Below are 14,691 nucleotides of genomic sequence, written 5' to 3'. Positions count from 1 at the left end.
AGTGTCCCTACTAGACATCTCTATTCTAAGTGTATACACATTGTGTAAAGAGTTCTAGTCCCTGATGTTTGTTTGATTAAGATTTGATTAAGAAAACAAGTAAAAAAACAAAGACAAGTTAACCAGATTCAAGTAAAATCACAACTGCTTCATTGATTTTACTTAACTAAGACTATATTTGATTTAAAAAGTGTATCAGAAGCATGATTAACAAATAAAATGGATCTAATCTTTCTGTATTAAAAGTAGATTTGCCTTGTATATTTGGCGAATTTTGTGATTTTCACCTTAAATCTTAAAATTGAAATATCTGGCAAGAAGGAACAGCTAAGATTTCATTCTCAATGGATTCTACTTGTCTCTAGGTCCTATTTGAACGCTGCATTGTCCGTTTTCATGGTAATTTTTGTTTATCCTTTATTTGGTTAAGGCAGGGTGTGTGTATTTAGCCGCTTCAGCAATCATAAAAATATGAAGAACAAAAAAGAGTTTTATATCTTATAAGAAACTAGCGGCTTCGCCCCTAGCCTCTAGGGGCTTTGACCCAAGAGGTGATAAAATTTTTTTTTGCGAAATTCGTAAAAGGACCAAGGAAATCTTTAGCAAAAAAATGAGGGGGGGGATTTTTTGTTTTTATGGGGGTTGGGGGTGTCCCACCCCCCAAGAAAATAGCCTAAAACCACCACAGGACCAGTAGGTATATTCCCTGAAGAGTAGAATCCAATCGGTTCAGTGGTTACCGAGATCTTATGGGATGGACAGACAGACAGACAGACGGACGGACAGACATCATTCTACTTTGTATTATAGATAATAAATGATTGAAGCAAAAAAATATATGATCATGGTGATTTTAAAAGTCATTGCATATTTCAAAGCTTATAATTTTACTTTACATACCCAAATCACTACTCTCTATATTAGTATGTATTAGAGCTGAAAGTACATTGTAATATTACAAACAATATTATAATACTTTGGTTGGTAATAAGTTTTAAAATAATATTAAAAAAATTTCATATAGTACCAAAATTTTATCTCATATAGTACATATAGTACCTAGTTTGTCATATAGTACCATATAGTACAAAATTTTGACTATATAGTACATAAAGTACATATAGTACACAGTGGTCACCCTGCATTTATTCCATTATATAGGGTAGTGCGGGGTAATTCCGGTCAATTTTTTGCTTCAACTTAAAAAAAAACATACTTCCCAAAAACTTTTTCCGGTTTTTAAGAGTGCAAATGAACGATATGGCAATAACGAAGAAGCCTGTCTTGGTCCCATTAAGATCTCGCAACTAGAAGTCGGTTAAAAATCGGTTTAAAGGGCGGCGGTTGGCCTATACCGGAATAACCCCACCGGTGGGGCTATTTCGGTCAGTTGACTTTGGGGGGGTGGAACACCCCCTTAAAAAATTTTTTTTTAACATTTTAATTTATGAGTAGAAAGCTGAGGTCATTAGCTTTCTAACAGTACTAGTCGCATGCAGATCAGACAATTTTTTGACCACATTTTCCCCATTATAAAAAAGTCGGTAAAATCGCAAAAAAAACAACAATTTTTTTCATGCAAACTTTAAAAAAAAATCATACTTTTTTTATATGATTAGGTTTTTTTAAGCTTTATACATAAATTAGAGGCAATTTCTGATTCGCAGGTCTTGGAATTTCTTGAAAAAAGTGATTTTTTCCCAAAAAATTTTTAATTTTAAAAATCCTGCCAGTTTTGACAGCAGTTTTTGATACATTTTTTCTTGTCTCAAATTGGCTAGGATTGACCTACAAGGGTGGTGAAGGTGTCTAAAGATGCAAAATTACATGCCTGACAATTAACTCGAAATGATATGGGGTCTAACTCTAATATTTCAACACATTTTATGCAACAGTAATTTTGAAAATGCAAAATCTTGAATATGTACTCTAAATCTTGGAGATAGAACCCATATCCTGGGGAGTTTTTGTTAGGACATGCAAAGAGCTTTCTATAGACACCTTAAACACCTTTCTAGCTTAATCCTAGCCGATTTGACATAAAAAATCCAAACCGCGCAAAAATCTCGAACACCCTCTTATACGAAAAAGATGCAAGGGTTTCATATGGAATTTTAAATCTTCTAGCAGTCTTTCTAATAGACATACCCCTTCTTACATGAGCCAATGCAGCTGATACATCTTCAGGAAAATATTTAAGGCGTTCCTTTGGGTGATATACTCTTCCCATTACTATAAAAATATGTCTTGAAAATTTTTAATGTCTTTACAAATTGAAAAGCTTAGGCAACAAAACATGACATAATACAAGCAGTAAAATGACTAGTAATGTACATCACACAACAGGCAAGGCAATGATTAAAGCTTAGGTCATGCATTTAGGTTGTTTATGCTTCCAGATCACCTAAATAAAACATTAGGGTATTATACAGTTATAAAACAGTAATAAAAAAAAGTAAAAAAAGTGACCGGAATAGACCATTTTTTTTAGACGAAAGTAAGAAATGAAAGTATAGGCGGCAATAAACTACAACTTTGCTTTTCTGAAGATCTCTCGCAAACGTTTAGAACACCGTTAAAAAACGGTTTTAAAAAAGTTGGTCGTTTGACCGGAATTGACCCGATGACCGCATTAACCCCGCACTACCCTAAAGTAGTAAGCTATTTTTGTCTGTATCGAAGGATCTCGCTAACTGCTCAACCGATATGGTTCTTCTTTACAGTGAAGCTGAGATGGTTTTAAGCTATATCATTTTTATAAATAAGTATTCTTGGTATGGTTTTTGGCTATTTTTCTGCCATTCCACATCCCTTAGAAAATAGAGCCCTTAGATGCTAAGGGCGATCCACTAGTCTTTAAAAAAATAAAAGGAAAAGATGTCTGTCTGTAATTGTGTGTCTGTACAGAGAGAAGTATATCGTTCACCGATGAACCGATTATAGTTCTCCTTTACAGTGAAGCTTGTCATAGGTCCTGGAAAGGTCTTAACTGTTTTTCTGAGTGTAGAAATCACACCCAGAAAAAAAGATCTCGCTTTCTACTAAACCGATAGAGTTTATATTAACAAATATAACAGAAGTAGAAATTCAGAAATTTTTATTAATACTGACCTTTGACAGCTTTTGAATAAAAAGACTTCTGTCTTGTGGGTTCATATTTTGCAGCATCTGTTTTTGTTGTTCAGTCAGCTGGATGGTATGTCTCTGAAGCTGGACAGTCTGGCCCCATTGACCAGTTGGGTTAGGTATTATCAGTCCCCTATAGAAAAATAGTATTCATCTTAACAATCCTTTTAATATAATTGACACTATTGGTATTTTTATGTACAAACCCTCTAGAATACTGGCTAAGGCAATGACCGATCCATTGATGTACCATCCAGCGATTATCCACAAAATTATCTCTTCTGTAGATATAATAGTGGGGAAAACGTTTGGACATTTAACTTGAACTAGCCATTCATTAAAATTACCTAAAGTGATTGAGCCAACGAATAAGGAAACATTATTATAAAACTCTGGGAACTAATTTAATAAACCGCCTATTTTATCGGGAAGGTATCAGGTTCGAGTCTTGACTACACCGCGCCATACTATAGTACCTAAATCTATGATGTTCTGCGTTTGACATTTATGGGCAAATAAAGGCATAATGCCTTAGCCCTTAAACAGGTGCAACTCAACTCAATACTAAACCCCGTTATGACCTCCAAACATATGTCGTGCAATAAAAAAGTTGGTTGTCTCGTGGGCGTTACTTAACCTTAAACCTGGGTGTTACGACAGAAAAAGAGGCATTGCTCCACATAGTTATTGGATGCTTGACCTGACGTTAGGACAGCTGCCTCGCCTATACGAGGTTACTGACAAGATAAACTCATCCCATTTCACATGATAATGATATCAACCCAATAACAAATAAGAAAACTTACTTCTGTGCCAGATACTGCTGTTTCTGCCTGGGGTCCATGTTATTGAACTGTTGTCTCTGCTCTGGTGTCAGCTGTTGTATGTGCTGCTGTATCACTTGTTGTTGTCTTTGCATGTGGGGTGTCATGGGCCTCCCTACCACCCCGCCGGGAGGACCGATCATACGTCGTGCCATGCCCTGCAACAAAAATGTAATGAGATGAAATTTTTAGCTCATTTGTGTACTAATATTGACATAAAAAGGCAGGAAGGAGGTACAGCCAACAAGCGAATTAAATTAAAAACAATATACAGGGGCGGCTAAATAGGTCGTCTACACAAAAACAGCTGAAAGAAATTACAAAATAATGTTTTTTTTCTAATTAATTCAGTTGTTGGTTTGATACAACTGCATAAAATGATAAAAGGGGATGGATAATAAAACTTTTATGATGTCTTTTAGCAATATTTTCTTATATTTTTTGAGGAGGTTGACCTATTACAAAAATCTACAAAATAACCTAACTAAACCTGACTACTTAGGATTAACTAAAAACTCACCTGAAAATTGAAAAGTTATGGTTAACATATTATCAGTTTTCTAAATCAGTGATTTTATTTCTTTGGGAAGTGGGGTTAACTACTTTACTCTTCTAAAAATAACCTAGAACCAATGTAATGATAATTTTAATATCTTATTCTCAAAGCTTACCCCTTTAAGAAATCTAATATATCACACAAATACACTAACTTTTTTTTCTTTAAGGATGAGTGTTGCTAACCTGTGGCATCATCTGCTGTTGATTCTGTGGATTCCATTGTTGTTGTTGCATAATTCCTGGCTGACCAGGCTGTTGTTGCATGATGCCAGGCTGACCCGGCTGTTGCTGGCCGCTCCATTGTTGTTGCGGTTGGCCCTGTTGTTGCATCATACCTGGCTGTCCCTGAACCTAAAACAAGGAATAAAAGGTATAGTAGATTAGTTATTTCTCGCATCATATTATAAACAGCTTTCCGCGAATATAAAAATGTACAATTATTATAAGATTAAAACCAGTTTTTTAGCCTTAAGATGCCGAAGGCACGGGCTAATAAAACTGGCTTTAATCTTATAATTGTACATTTTAGTAGTCGTGGAAAACTGAATATACTACGATGCTAGAAATAATGTTTTAGTATGAATGAGAGCCGGTTCTAATCCACCGGATATTAATCGGTTTTAAAAAATACGAGAAAACATAAAATAACTTATTTTAATAACCTGTTATCAAAGTAAATCAAATAGCATTTATTTGATTTTAAGTAGTATAGTAACTTTTGAGTCAATTTAATTTGAATTAATTCCCTTCCACACATTATCTTCTTTACTTAGGTACTATTAACTGACTATTCTAAAAAATGATTTTTCATAAAAATCTTCTATTATCAATTACTTCCTCAGTGCCCATCCTAGTTTGATTTTATCAACATAAACCACTAGTTTTAGAGTAGTAAGAAAAAAATCATTAGATACTATTTATTAGGTATATAAGTTAATTGTTAAAATATTGTAACCTGCATCATCATGCCACCAGGCTGTTGTTGACCCGGCGGTCCAATCATCTGTTTCTGCATCATCTGTCCTCCTCCAGGTTGTTGTTGTCCTTGCTGTTGCTGTTGTTGTTGTTGCATTCTGATCTGTTCATGCTGTTGCAGTATAGCTGGGTGACCTTATAAACAATACAAAATAGATTAATAATCATAGGTATAACGTTAACAGATGGTCTGTCTGTGTGTCTGATTAAGATCTCGGTAGCTGATTGACTTATATGGTTATCCTTTACAATAACGGACTCATTTAAAAATATTATTTATTTTTTAGATCATACGGCTATATTAAAAAATAAGCTCAACAAAAAAATTGGGAACTTATGTAGTAATTTATTGGCGTCCCAATCATTTTAAATACAGTAAATGGCTGCAAATGACACAACCCTTCCCCAGGTCTGTCTATTTATTCAAATTTACCTTGTGGGGCTCGAATGCCCATTTGTTGTTGAGGACCTTGCATTCGCATTTGTTGTCCGGGCATGCCAGATTGACCAGGTTGTTGTCCAGGCATACCAGGTTGTTGTCCTGATATTCCAGATTGTTGGCCGGGCATTCCAGGCTGACCAGGTTGTTGCCCAGGCTGACCAGGTTGTTGCCCAGGCTGACTGGGTTGTTGCCCAGGTATGCCAAGTTGTTGCCCGGGCATTCCCGTTTGACCAGGCATGCTAGGCTGACCAGGTTGTTGCCCGGGCATACCAGGTTGACCGGGTTGTTGCCCCGGCATGCCAGATTGTTGTCCAGGCATGCCAGGTTGTTGCCCGGGCATTCTCGGCTGACCAGGTTGACCTGGTTGTTGGAAGGTCACCTGTTGCCCGTTCTGGATTCGGACCATTTGACCGCCAGGACCGGATATTATTTGAGCACCTTCAAGAGAAATATTCTATATATTAAATGCATCAAAATAAATAAACTGACAGAATTGTTTTATATGTGTAGAATTTATTTATTGTATAATAATAGGTACATATCCTGTTTTTTAGAAATTAAATAAACATATCACGGCTGGTTTTTTATTAAATGAATAAGTTAGGGTACAATGTTTGGCACTTTCGATATAAGTAAATGATAATAAAAAACCCATAGAATGCGATAATAACTTCAGAAAAATCGAAGAAAATAGTTTTCATACTTAATTAACGTTTTTAAGTTTTTCTTCAAAAAGTTTAGATAAGATGCCTTTAAAAGTCGTCTATGATTTTGTCAGGGATAAAAATGTAACTTTAAAATAAGAATTACAACATATTTTGTCAATTAGTACAAAGTAAAATTTTGAACATTTTATTGATCAGTATATTTTTTAAAATGTGAAGTAGAAACCTGAATATTTTATCATGAAAATTGTGTTATGATTTGATTGTCTGCTAGATTACAAGAAAAAAGATACTGACAGTACTTGTTGGTTCTTTAAAAAAAATTAGGTAGATTACTTTCAGAACCCCTCTTTTTGCAACGTTATTTTAATAGAACAGAGACGTAATCTTAGTGTACTCAATATCTAGACAGCCAACCATTGTTTTAGAATTGTTCAATTTTTTTAACTTCTGATAAAAACAGAATTAATGGTATTTTTGTAAATATTATACCTCCAAGAAATGGCTATACTTCCCAATCATATGTTGTGTGATATTTAAGAGGAATTATTTTGATATAATGTCATTAAAATATTCGTTGAAAAAAGTGCTATTCTAGCTTATACTTTACATTTTAATGTGTATGATAATTCAAATAAAAGATAATGAAGATTTATATTATATTTAATTGTTATAATTATAAAGAAAAACCTGGAAACAGTAAAAAACTGACTTTATTTTATTGACGTAGGGAAAATTTTGTCAAATATTTGAATAAAAAAGCAATATAAAACAAAATAAATTATTTTTAATATAGTCACAAAAAGGCTTAATGAGTTTAGGAAATATTTCATTCACTAATCATGTCATTTAAACTCTATTACATAGAATACAGTGTAAAAAGATGTTCTCGTTTTAATTTTAAGTAATTTCAAATGCATTTTAATACCTTTTAATGATTTATTTTTTGAAACATCTTTTTATAAAATGTTAATGATTTTTGAAGTTATATGTTAAAATGTTTTTAAATTATGTTAACATTTTGTTTTAAATGTAGAAAATTGGTAATTCTAAACATTCTAAAAATGATTTTATTAAATTTTCATCACTTAAATTGCATGTTTGATGAAATTTTCAACTGATAATTCAAGAAAAATCGTTTAAGTTTTATTATATTTTACTTTGAAATGTTAAAAAAATATATTATTGTCAAAAATGTGGAAGTTATACTTTCCTCAAAAAAAGACCTAAAACATGCAAATTAACACGTGTAATGAGATTTTTTTTCTTTCAGGTTTAATTTTAAGTAATTATTGATATTTTTTGTAAAAAGGATTTTATATAAAAAGTTTTAAAACTCGAGTTATGTAGTGGTTCTAAAAAAGGTTGCGAATTTATGCAATTTTCTTGCAAAAAAAATTTTCTAGGATTTTAAAAATAGCAAAGGATGTTATTAGACGTACTTACAGATACAATTGCTAAGTCATTTTGGCCAAACACTAAAATAAAGTTTTGACATCTGAGGGCCCATACGTGATATTGTAATATAAGGTCTGATAATTATACGTAATCCTTCGTAAAGTTGATGTTAAGAAATGTCAGTCCCTAAAACCTTATTATTTAAGTAATCCTAAAAGCATGACAATTGAGGAATTTTAAAGTGTTTGTTTTAGGTATAGTTTAAGTTTGAGGGAAATTACCAAAATATTGTATTTTATACCTGGAGGTAATCCTTGAGGCCGTACCATCATGCCCTGCTGTTGCATCATATTACTACTTTGCTGTTGTGAAGGATTCATTGGATTATTTGCAGTAGTTGTCTGCATAGATCCAACTCCCGTGGTTGGCGTGGGTCCACTTGTCGACATTGTCATTGATCCTGTCATAGTTTGTTGTCCAGGAGGACCTCCTGCTGTGGAAACAGACATTCCAGACGTGCTTACTGGTTGCTGCTGGCTTCCTGGAGGCATGCTGCTACCTGGTATACCTGCACCTGTTGACGGTCCGCTGGTTGTAGTTGTAGGTGGTGTGCCACGTCCTCCAGCCATGGCCGCTTGGTTGGGGAACCTTTGGATAGTTTGCTGTTGCATAGTATTGAATGGCTGCTGCGCTAGTGTAACTGTTTGTCCTGTAACTTGCTGTAATTGACCATGAGGAGGTTTATTTTGTTGCTGAGGCAGCATACTACTTGGTTGACTTGTTTGCACAGATTGACCAGGTTGTCTATGGCTTTGATTAGGGCCACCAAGAGTCATTTTTCCTGTTGCAGGTCCTGAAGGGTCAGTTGGATTTGTCTGGACGTTTAAGGGCTGTGGAGGAACACCTGCCTGACTTGTTTGAACAGATGAGAGCTGAGATATATTGGAATTTGTTGTTGTAACAGTTGTGTTATTGGATGGAGTTGTGATAATTGGTTTATTTGGCATTGATGCTGTATTAACAGTTGTCATTGCTTGCACTTTAGGCTGAGGCTGGGAGTTTGTTGTTGTATTGGTCACTAGCTGTGGTGTTGTTGCAGCAAGAATTGTTGGAGGTTTCGAACTTGCAGCCCCTGAGGCTGGGGTTATGATCGTAGAGGCTTGAGAAACTGTGGTTGCACCAACAGTTGTCGTTGAAGTAGTAGTTAATGGTGCTAATTTATCTGCATTTGAGTTGACCTGGGCCACATTTGAGACTGGATTGATATTCAGTCCTGCCATAGGCATTGTTGACTGGATTATGGTGGCAATCGCTTTAGGAGCTGTGGTTTGTGTTGTTGTAGTAGTTGCTGTGGTTGTGGTGGTTAAAGGACGTTGTGGTACAGCTGAGGTTGTTGTTGTTGTATTTGCAACTGCTGCAGGTGTAGGTACATTAGGCATGGCTGTAATTGATGGTGTTGATACATTTGATAAATTGTTTGATGTTGAAGGCACTGAAGCTGGTGTTGGCGTTCTTACAGAAGATTGAGAAGCTAATGCGGCTAATCTTGGTGTTGCAACTGCCGCGCCCAGCGGCCTGGGTGTTGTCGTCAACGGCGGTGGCCCCGGTAACCGTGGTTGGCCAATTTGCGGCGGTCCAGGCAGTCGGGCCGGACTCACGCCAAGCTTTCCAGTTTGCGCCGTTACTTTGTCGACCTCAGTCTTCAGTGATGGTGCAGTTGGAAGGGTGGAGTGGAATATGGGTTTGGGAAGATTTTCAGGGATGTTTAGGAGTCTGGGGTGGTAGGTTACTTCGTCAGGACGGATACCCTCTCTAGCCCAGTCACTTAGCCAGTCGGGGGTTACTATCTTACACTCTAAAATATAAAAGCTTTGTAAAAACAGGAGTATATAAGGGGGTTTTTTTTAATGCAACCATCTCGTAATCAATGATTAAATGGCACTTAGAATTCGAATTTCGATCTCAAATTTTTCATGAGTAGGCAATCCCTGGTAGGTCTATTTTCCCTAAATCGAACAAAAAGTTGGAAAAGTAACTGCTGGCGGCTCAGCCGTTTAGCCGTTATTTGCCTATTTTCAGGGAAAAGGGGGGGGGGGGGTAAAATGTGGTGACTCGGGCCACGACATACCAGCAATTTTATTTTGGATGCTACACCCTTAGTTTTAGAGATAATTGGGTAAAATCTTTTGGGCTGGGTCACTAATAACCCCAAGTTTTGGTTATCTTTCAAAAAAAAAAACGCCGCCACCAAAAATTTTTTTTTTATTGCATTTCTCGCCGAATTAGGCAATTTGGAATCATTTGAGACCATGTTATTTTTTTCAAAAATTTTTCCCCTTACAAGCAACCCTACTTCTGTGCTTTTGAAGATATTGGAACAAAATCTTTTTTGATGGGTCAGTAATAAATATTTGAATACAAAATGGCGGCGGAAAACGGCGGTGGACGGCGGGAGCGGCGGTACCGCCGCCATTTTGTATTCAAATATTTATTACTGACCCATCAAAAAAGATTTTGTTCCAATATCTTCAAAAGCACAGGAGAAGTACTGAATTTAAGTTATACCTTGATAACAAGAATCTGAAAAAATGAGTAAGTCCCCCCGCAGGGGTGCTTGTAAGGGGAAAAATTTTTGAAAAAAATAACATGGTCTCAAATGATTCCAAATTGCCTAATTCGGCCAGAAATGCAAAAAAAAATTTTGGCGGTGGAAAACGGCGGTACCGCCGCCATTTTGTATTCAAATATTTATTACTGACCCATAAAAAAAGATTTTGTTCCAATATCTTCAAAAGCACAGGAGAAGTACTGAATTTAAGTTATACCTTGATAACAAGAATCTGAAAAAATGAGCAAGTCGGGGGGACTTGTAAAAGGAAAAATTTTTGAAAAAAATAACATGGTCTCAAATGATTCCAAATTGCCTAATTCGGCCAGAAATGCAAAAAAAAATTTTGGCGGCGGAAACGGCGGTGGACGGCGAAAGCGGCGGTACCGCCGCCATTTTTTATTCAAATATTTATTACTGACCCATCAAAAAAGATTTTGTTCCAATATCTTCAAAAGCACAGGAGAAGTACTGAATTTAAGATATACCTTGATACACAAGAATTTGAAAAAAATGACCAAGTCCCCTTGTGCTTGTAAGGTGCTTGTAAAGGGAAAATTTTTTGAAAAAAATAACATGGTCTCAAATGATTCCAAATTGCCTAATTCGGCGAGAAATGCAATAACCTTTATTTTTCCAACTTTTTGTTCGATTTAGGGAAAATATACCTACCAAGGATTATTCATGCAAAATTTCAGATGGAAATTCGAATTCTAAGTGCCATTTAATCACTGATTACGAGATGGTTGCATTAAAAACCTTCCACTTTATCTAAATTAAAATTTTTCAGTCAATAAAAGTTTGAAATTACAATGAATATACCTTTAGAAGCTAACATCCTAGTGTAAAGTTGACTACCAGGTCTGGTTGCTAGCAGATGGGTCACCTCAGAACTCCATACCTTAACAATTAAAGTTGATTTACGGCATTTAAATTAAAAGGGACAATTATGTCCTATGGCTAATAATATCTTGAATGAAAAAAAAAGATAAAAGGCAGGTTCTCAAATTAATATTTGAAAAATTTTACTAAAAAACAATTTTTTTATTTTTTTTGAACTGTAAAAAATATGTAGGTATTATAAAACTATAGAAGGGTTAGGTAATAATGTAGGATAATGATGCTTTTGAGTTTATTATTATGATATCAAAATATTTTAAAATAAAATTTTGAATAAATGCAAACTGCTGTTTGTAAAATCTTCAATTTGGCAGGCAATTTTGATGATTGAGAAACAATTTTTATACAAAGGGAGAAGTAGTTTGTGCTTGTAATGCGTAAAATCCGTGAGTTAGCTTCAGTCGAAAGCGATTTTCAAGTCCAAATTTTATTAAATATGCATTTAATTACACTATGCGTTTTGTCAATATGAAGAACACTTAGACTTAATAATCGCTTACGACTGAAGCTACCTCACGGATTTTACGCAATACAAGCACAAACTACTTCTCCCTTTTTAATTGTCTATTTTATGGACAATTTCATTACATTACCCACCCTTTTTAGCACGTTGAAAACTAGTTTTGATCCAGAGGAATTAATCTAACGTTGTTGGTATGGGCTAGTTATATCTACCTTAGTTAATTTAGCTCCATGAAAGTTGGTGATGGCCCAGAGTATATCAACATCAGGTGATAAAATACTGGTATCCACACAAACTAACACTCCGCGCATTATCTTCTTAGCTGTGGGACTGAAAGCCTGAATCAAAAAGGCAAAGATCACGACATTCATAAGTGTTGTAAAATATATACTGAAAGCTAATTGCTAAAGGAAGTCTTCGCCTAAATTTGAATTTGATTGGCAGCTCAGTGAGAAATTCAAACCCTTCCCTTTTCTGTTTAATACAGACAGAGAGACTGAAGGATATTTTGAAATATACACTTTCCTATTTAATTCTAAATACAAGGTGATTTTTCTAAACAAAAACAAAAAAAATATATATCTTCCCTGAACCTAAAAGAAGCTTTACTGCAAAGGAGAACATAATCAGTTAAATGGATCTTAGGTTACAGACACACAGAGGGAAAGAAATTCTGTTATTTTTATAAATAAAATGAGATAGGCAGGTTAAGATGAAATTAAAAATTTTAGAATTTAATTATATAAATTCTTAAGTTCTGAATAACTCACCTTTAATGGAAGTAGCTGTTTACAGAACAAGGACGCCAACACCCAGTTTTGATTTACTGCTGGTACATCTAGCATTTCTGTCGCCTAAGAAAATAATGAGGATTAAAATAAAGACACTTCTGCAAGACTAACCTAAAGACGTGTTTACAACTGTCTCTGACGGACGTTCGTAGTGTCCAAGATCGGCTAGGTTTGTTTAAAAGATTTCGAAAACTGAAAGAACAGTTCTTCTAGCTCTACTTCAGTATTTATAATAAACCCTTTTGTTAGCTTTCTTGGACGAACAGACGTACTAACAGACAGATATGCAAACGGACGAACCGACCCTAGTTATAGAATAACTTGAACTATTAAAAAAAAAACGTAATTTTTCACGAGAACCATGTACCACCCTAATATATAACTGACACGCACAAAAACACAGAAAACTTTTTTGAGACCACTATTTAAGATGTTCCAATGGCCACACAATTAAGAGAAGGCATTAAAAAAAATGGGGAAAGAATGTAAGTGAAAGCTATATACCTACTCATGATACCTACATCTTTTTCTAAAAAAATTAAGATTGCTTTTAGTTAAATTTTCCTACCTCAATGATATCGCTCTGCTCTGGATTATTGCCGACAATGCAATGGGTGCTGTTGCCAGTCAGATAGTTCATCTTCTTGGCTCCCCCGAGGCTCAGGGCCTCGCTCACCTTCTCCTCCAGCTCACCAGTGGCAGAAAATACAACATCCTACAACAACAACAAAAATCGCATCAATTATAGCCAGTGGTGTTCAATAACTTCCACAGATAAATAACATTATCAAATCAAGAGAACAGTGTATTTTAATTACAACCAAAGATTATATTTTCCTTTACATACCCCTAACAATCCTCTCATGAAAATAGGGAGGGAAAGAAAAAAAAAGAAAAGGACATATTCACAAATTTCTGTAATATAATTGGAGGAAGGAATAGATAGGAACAGAAATTCAGCTTAAACTTGACCTTCTTTATTTCAATCATTCTGTCATTTATAAAATATGAATCCTATTCATTTTTCACAATTTTGAAGGCGACTAAAGTCTAAACGGCTGGCCGCTCAGCTGTTTACAACAGACTATTAGAAACTGCTAAATGAGGCCTAAAAAGTATCTTTCAAGAGACATGAAAGCTAAAATGCAGATAAATAAACTCTTTTTATAAATCTTGATTAAAAGCAACTAGATACTCAGAAAATCAATTAAATAGAATTCGCCTATCTAGTCTCTTAATTAATACTGGGTAAAGTTGCTAACTTGGCAACTTATTAAGAAATTGAAAATATTTACGGTAGTTTCCTCCAAAGTGCTTAGTCGAGCATTCCCCCTCCCCCCAACCTAAATAAATCTAAATCAAGGGGAGTTGGGTAGTTTTTGTGTTAGATTTATACTAAAGAGCAGATTATATAACCCACTAATTTTCAATTTTCATCAAAATAAGTGGTGGGGGGTTCTTTTATGACTTTGAGGGAAAGCACCCATTTTACCTTAAAGAAGCCAGCCACATGGCTAGCTTTCAAGTCTGCGTCAAACATCTTTTTATCTTGTCGAGCAACCTTTTCAGTTTCTAGGTCAGTCTTTCTATCAATGTTATCATTTCAAAATATATATAAAAAATCTGAAATATATTATTAGTAACATATTATCTTAATTTTACATATCAAGTTTCCAATAGAATAAAATTTGTATATCCACAAATATAACAAGGATATTACCATGGCAAAGAGACGAGTTTTCTAAGAAAATCCAAACAACAGGACTGACAAAAACCTATGCACTAGAATTTAGAAAATATAATGAATTGACAAAGTTAAAAAAGTTCAGGAAAGCGTTATTAATTACATTCAAGTGACCAAGCATAGGACACCTAAAGGTGGAAAGGAACATGTAAATATAAATCTTTATCTTTCCTGTTAAATATATTTTTTTTAGAATA

At 34.8% G+C, this 14,691-nt stretch overlaps 1 protein-coding gene across 8 annotated transcripts in view; it reads right to left on the bottom strand.

The window, feature by feature from the left end:
• The window catches only part of LOC145320008 (uncharacterized), a 35,945-nt gene extending 21,575 nt beyond the window's left edge, over positions 1-14,370 (bottom strand). For all 8 annotated transcript variants that reach the window (XM_080162447.1, XM_080162443.1, XM_080162446.1 and 5 more), the window contains exons 1-11: positions 14,243-14,370; positions 13,319-13,465; positions 12,730-12,813; positions 12,172-12,297; positions 11,419-11,497; positions 8,290-9,843; positions 5,917-6,363; positions 5,464-5,618; positions 4,692-4,859; positions 3,933-4,108; positions 3,112-3,259 (exon numbers count right to left, since the gene is read on the bottom strand). In XM_080162447.1, coding sequence (XP_080018573.1) covers positions 3,112-3,259; positions 3,933-4,108; positions 4,692-4,859; positions 5,464-5,618; positions 5,917-6,363; positions 8,290-9,843; positions 11,419-11,497; positions 12,172-12,297; positions 12,730-12,813; positions 13,319-13,465; positions 14,243-14,290 — 3,132 coding nt within the window. In that variant the 5' untranslated portion in view covers positions 14,291-14,370. The remainder of the gene's footprint in view (positions 1-3,111; positions 3,260-3,932; positions 4,109-4,691; positions 4,860-5,463; positions 5,619-5,916; positions 6,364-8,289; positions 9,844-11,418; positions 11,498-12,171; positions 12,298-12,729; positions 12,814-13,318; positions 13,466-14,242) is intronic.
• Between the last annotated feature and the right edge of the window lie 321 nt (positions 14,371-14,691).

The sequence above is a fragment of the Acartia tonsa genome, chromosome 5 (genome assembly GCF_053477335.1).
Source record: "Acartia tonsa isolate MP-2025a chromosome 5, ASM5347733v1, whole genome shotgun sequence".
Classification (NCBI taxonomy): Eukaryota; Metazoa; Arthropoda; class Copepoda; order Calanoida; family Acartiidae; genus Acartia; species Acartia tonsa.
Note: the sequence above shows the minus strand (reverse complement) of the source record. Positions and strands in the feature narration are given on the sequence as shown.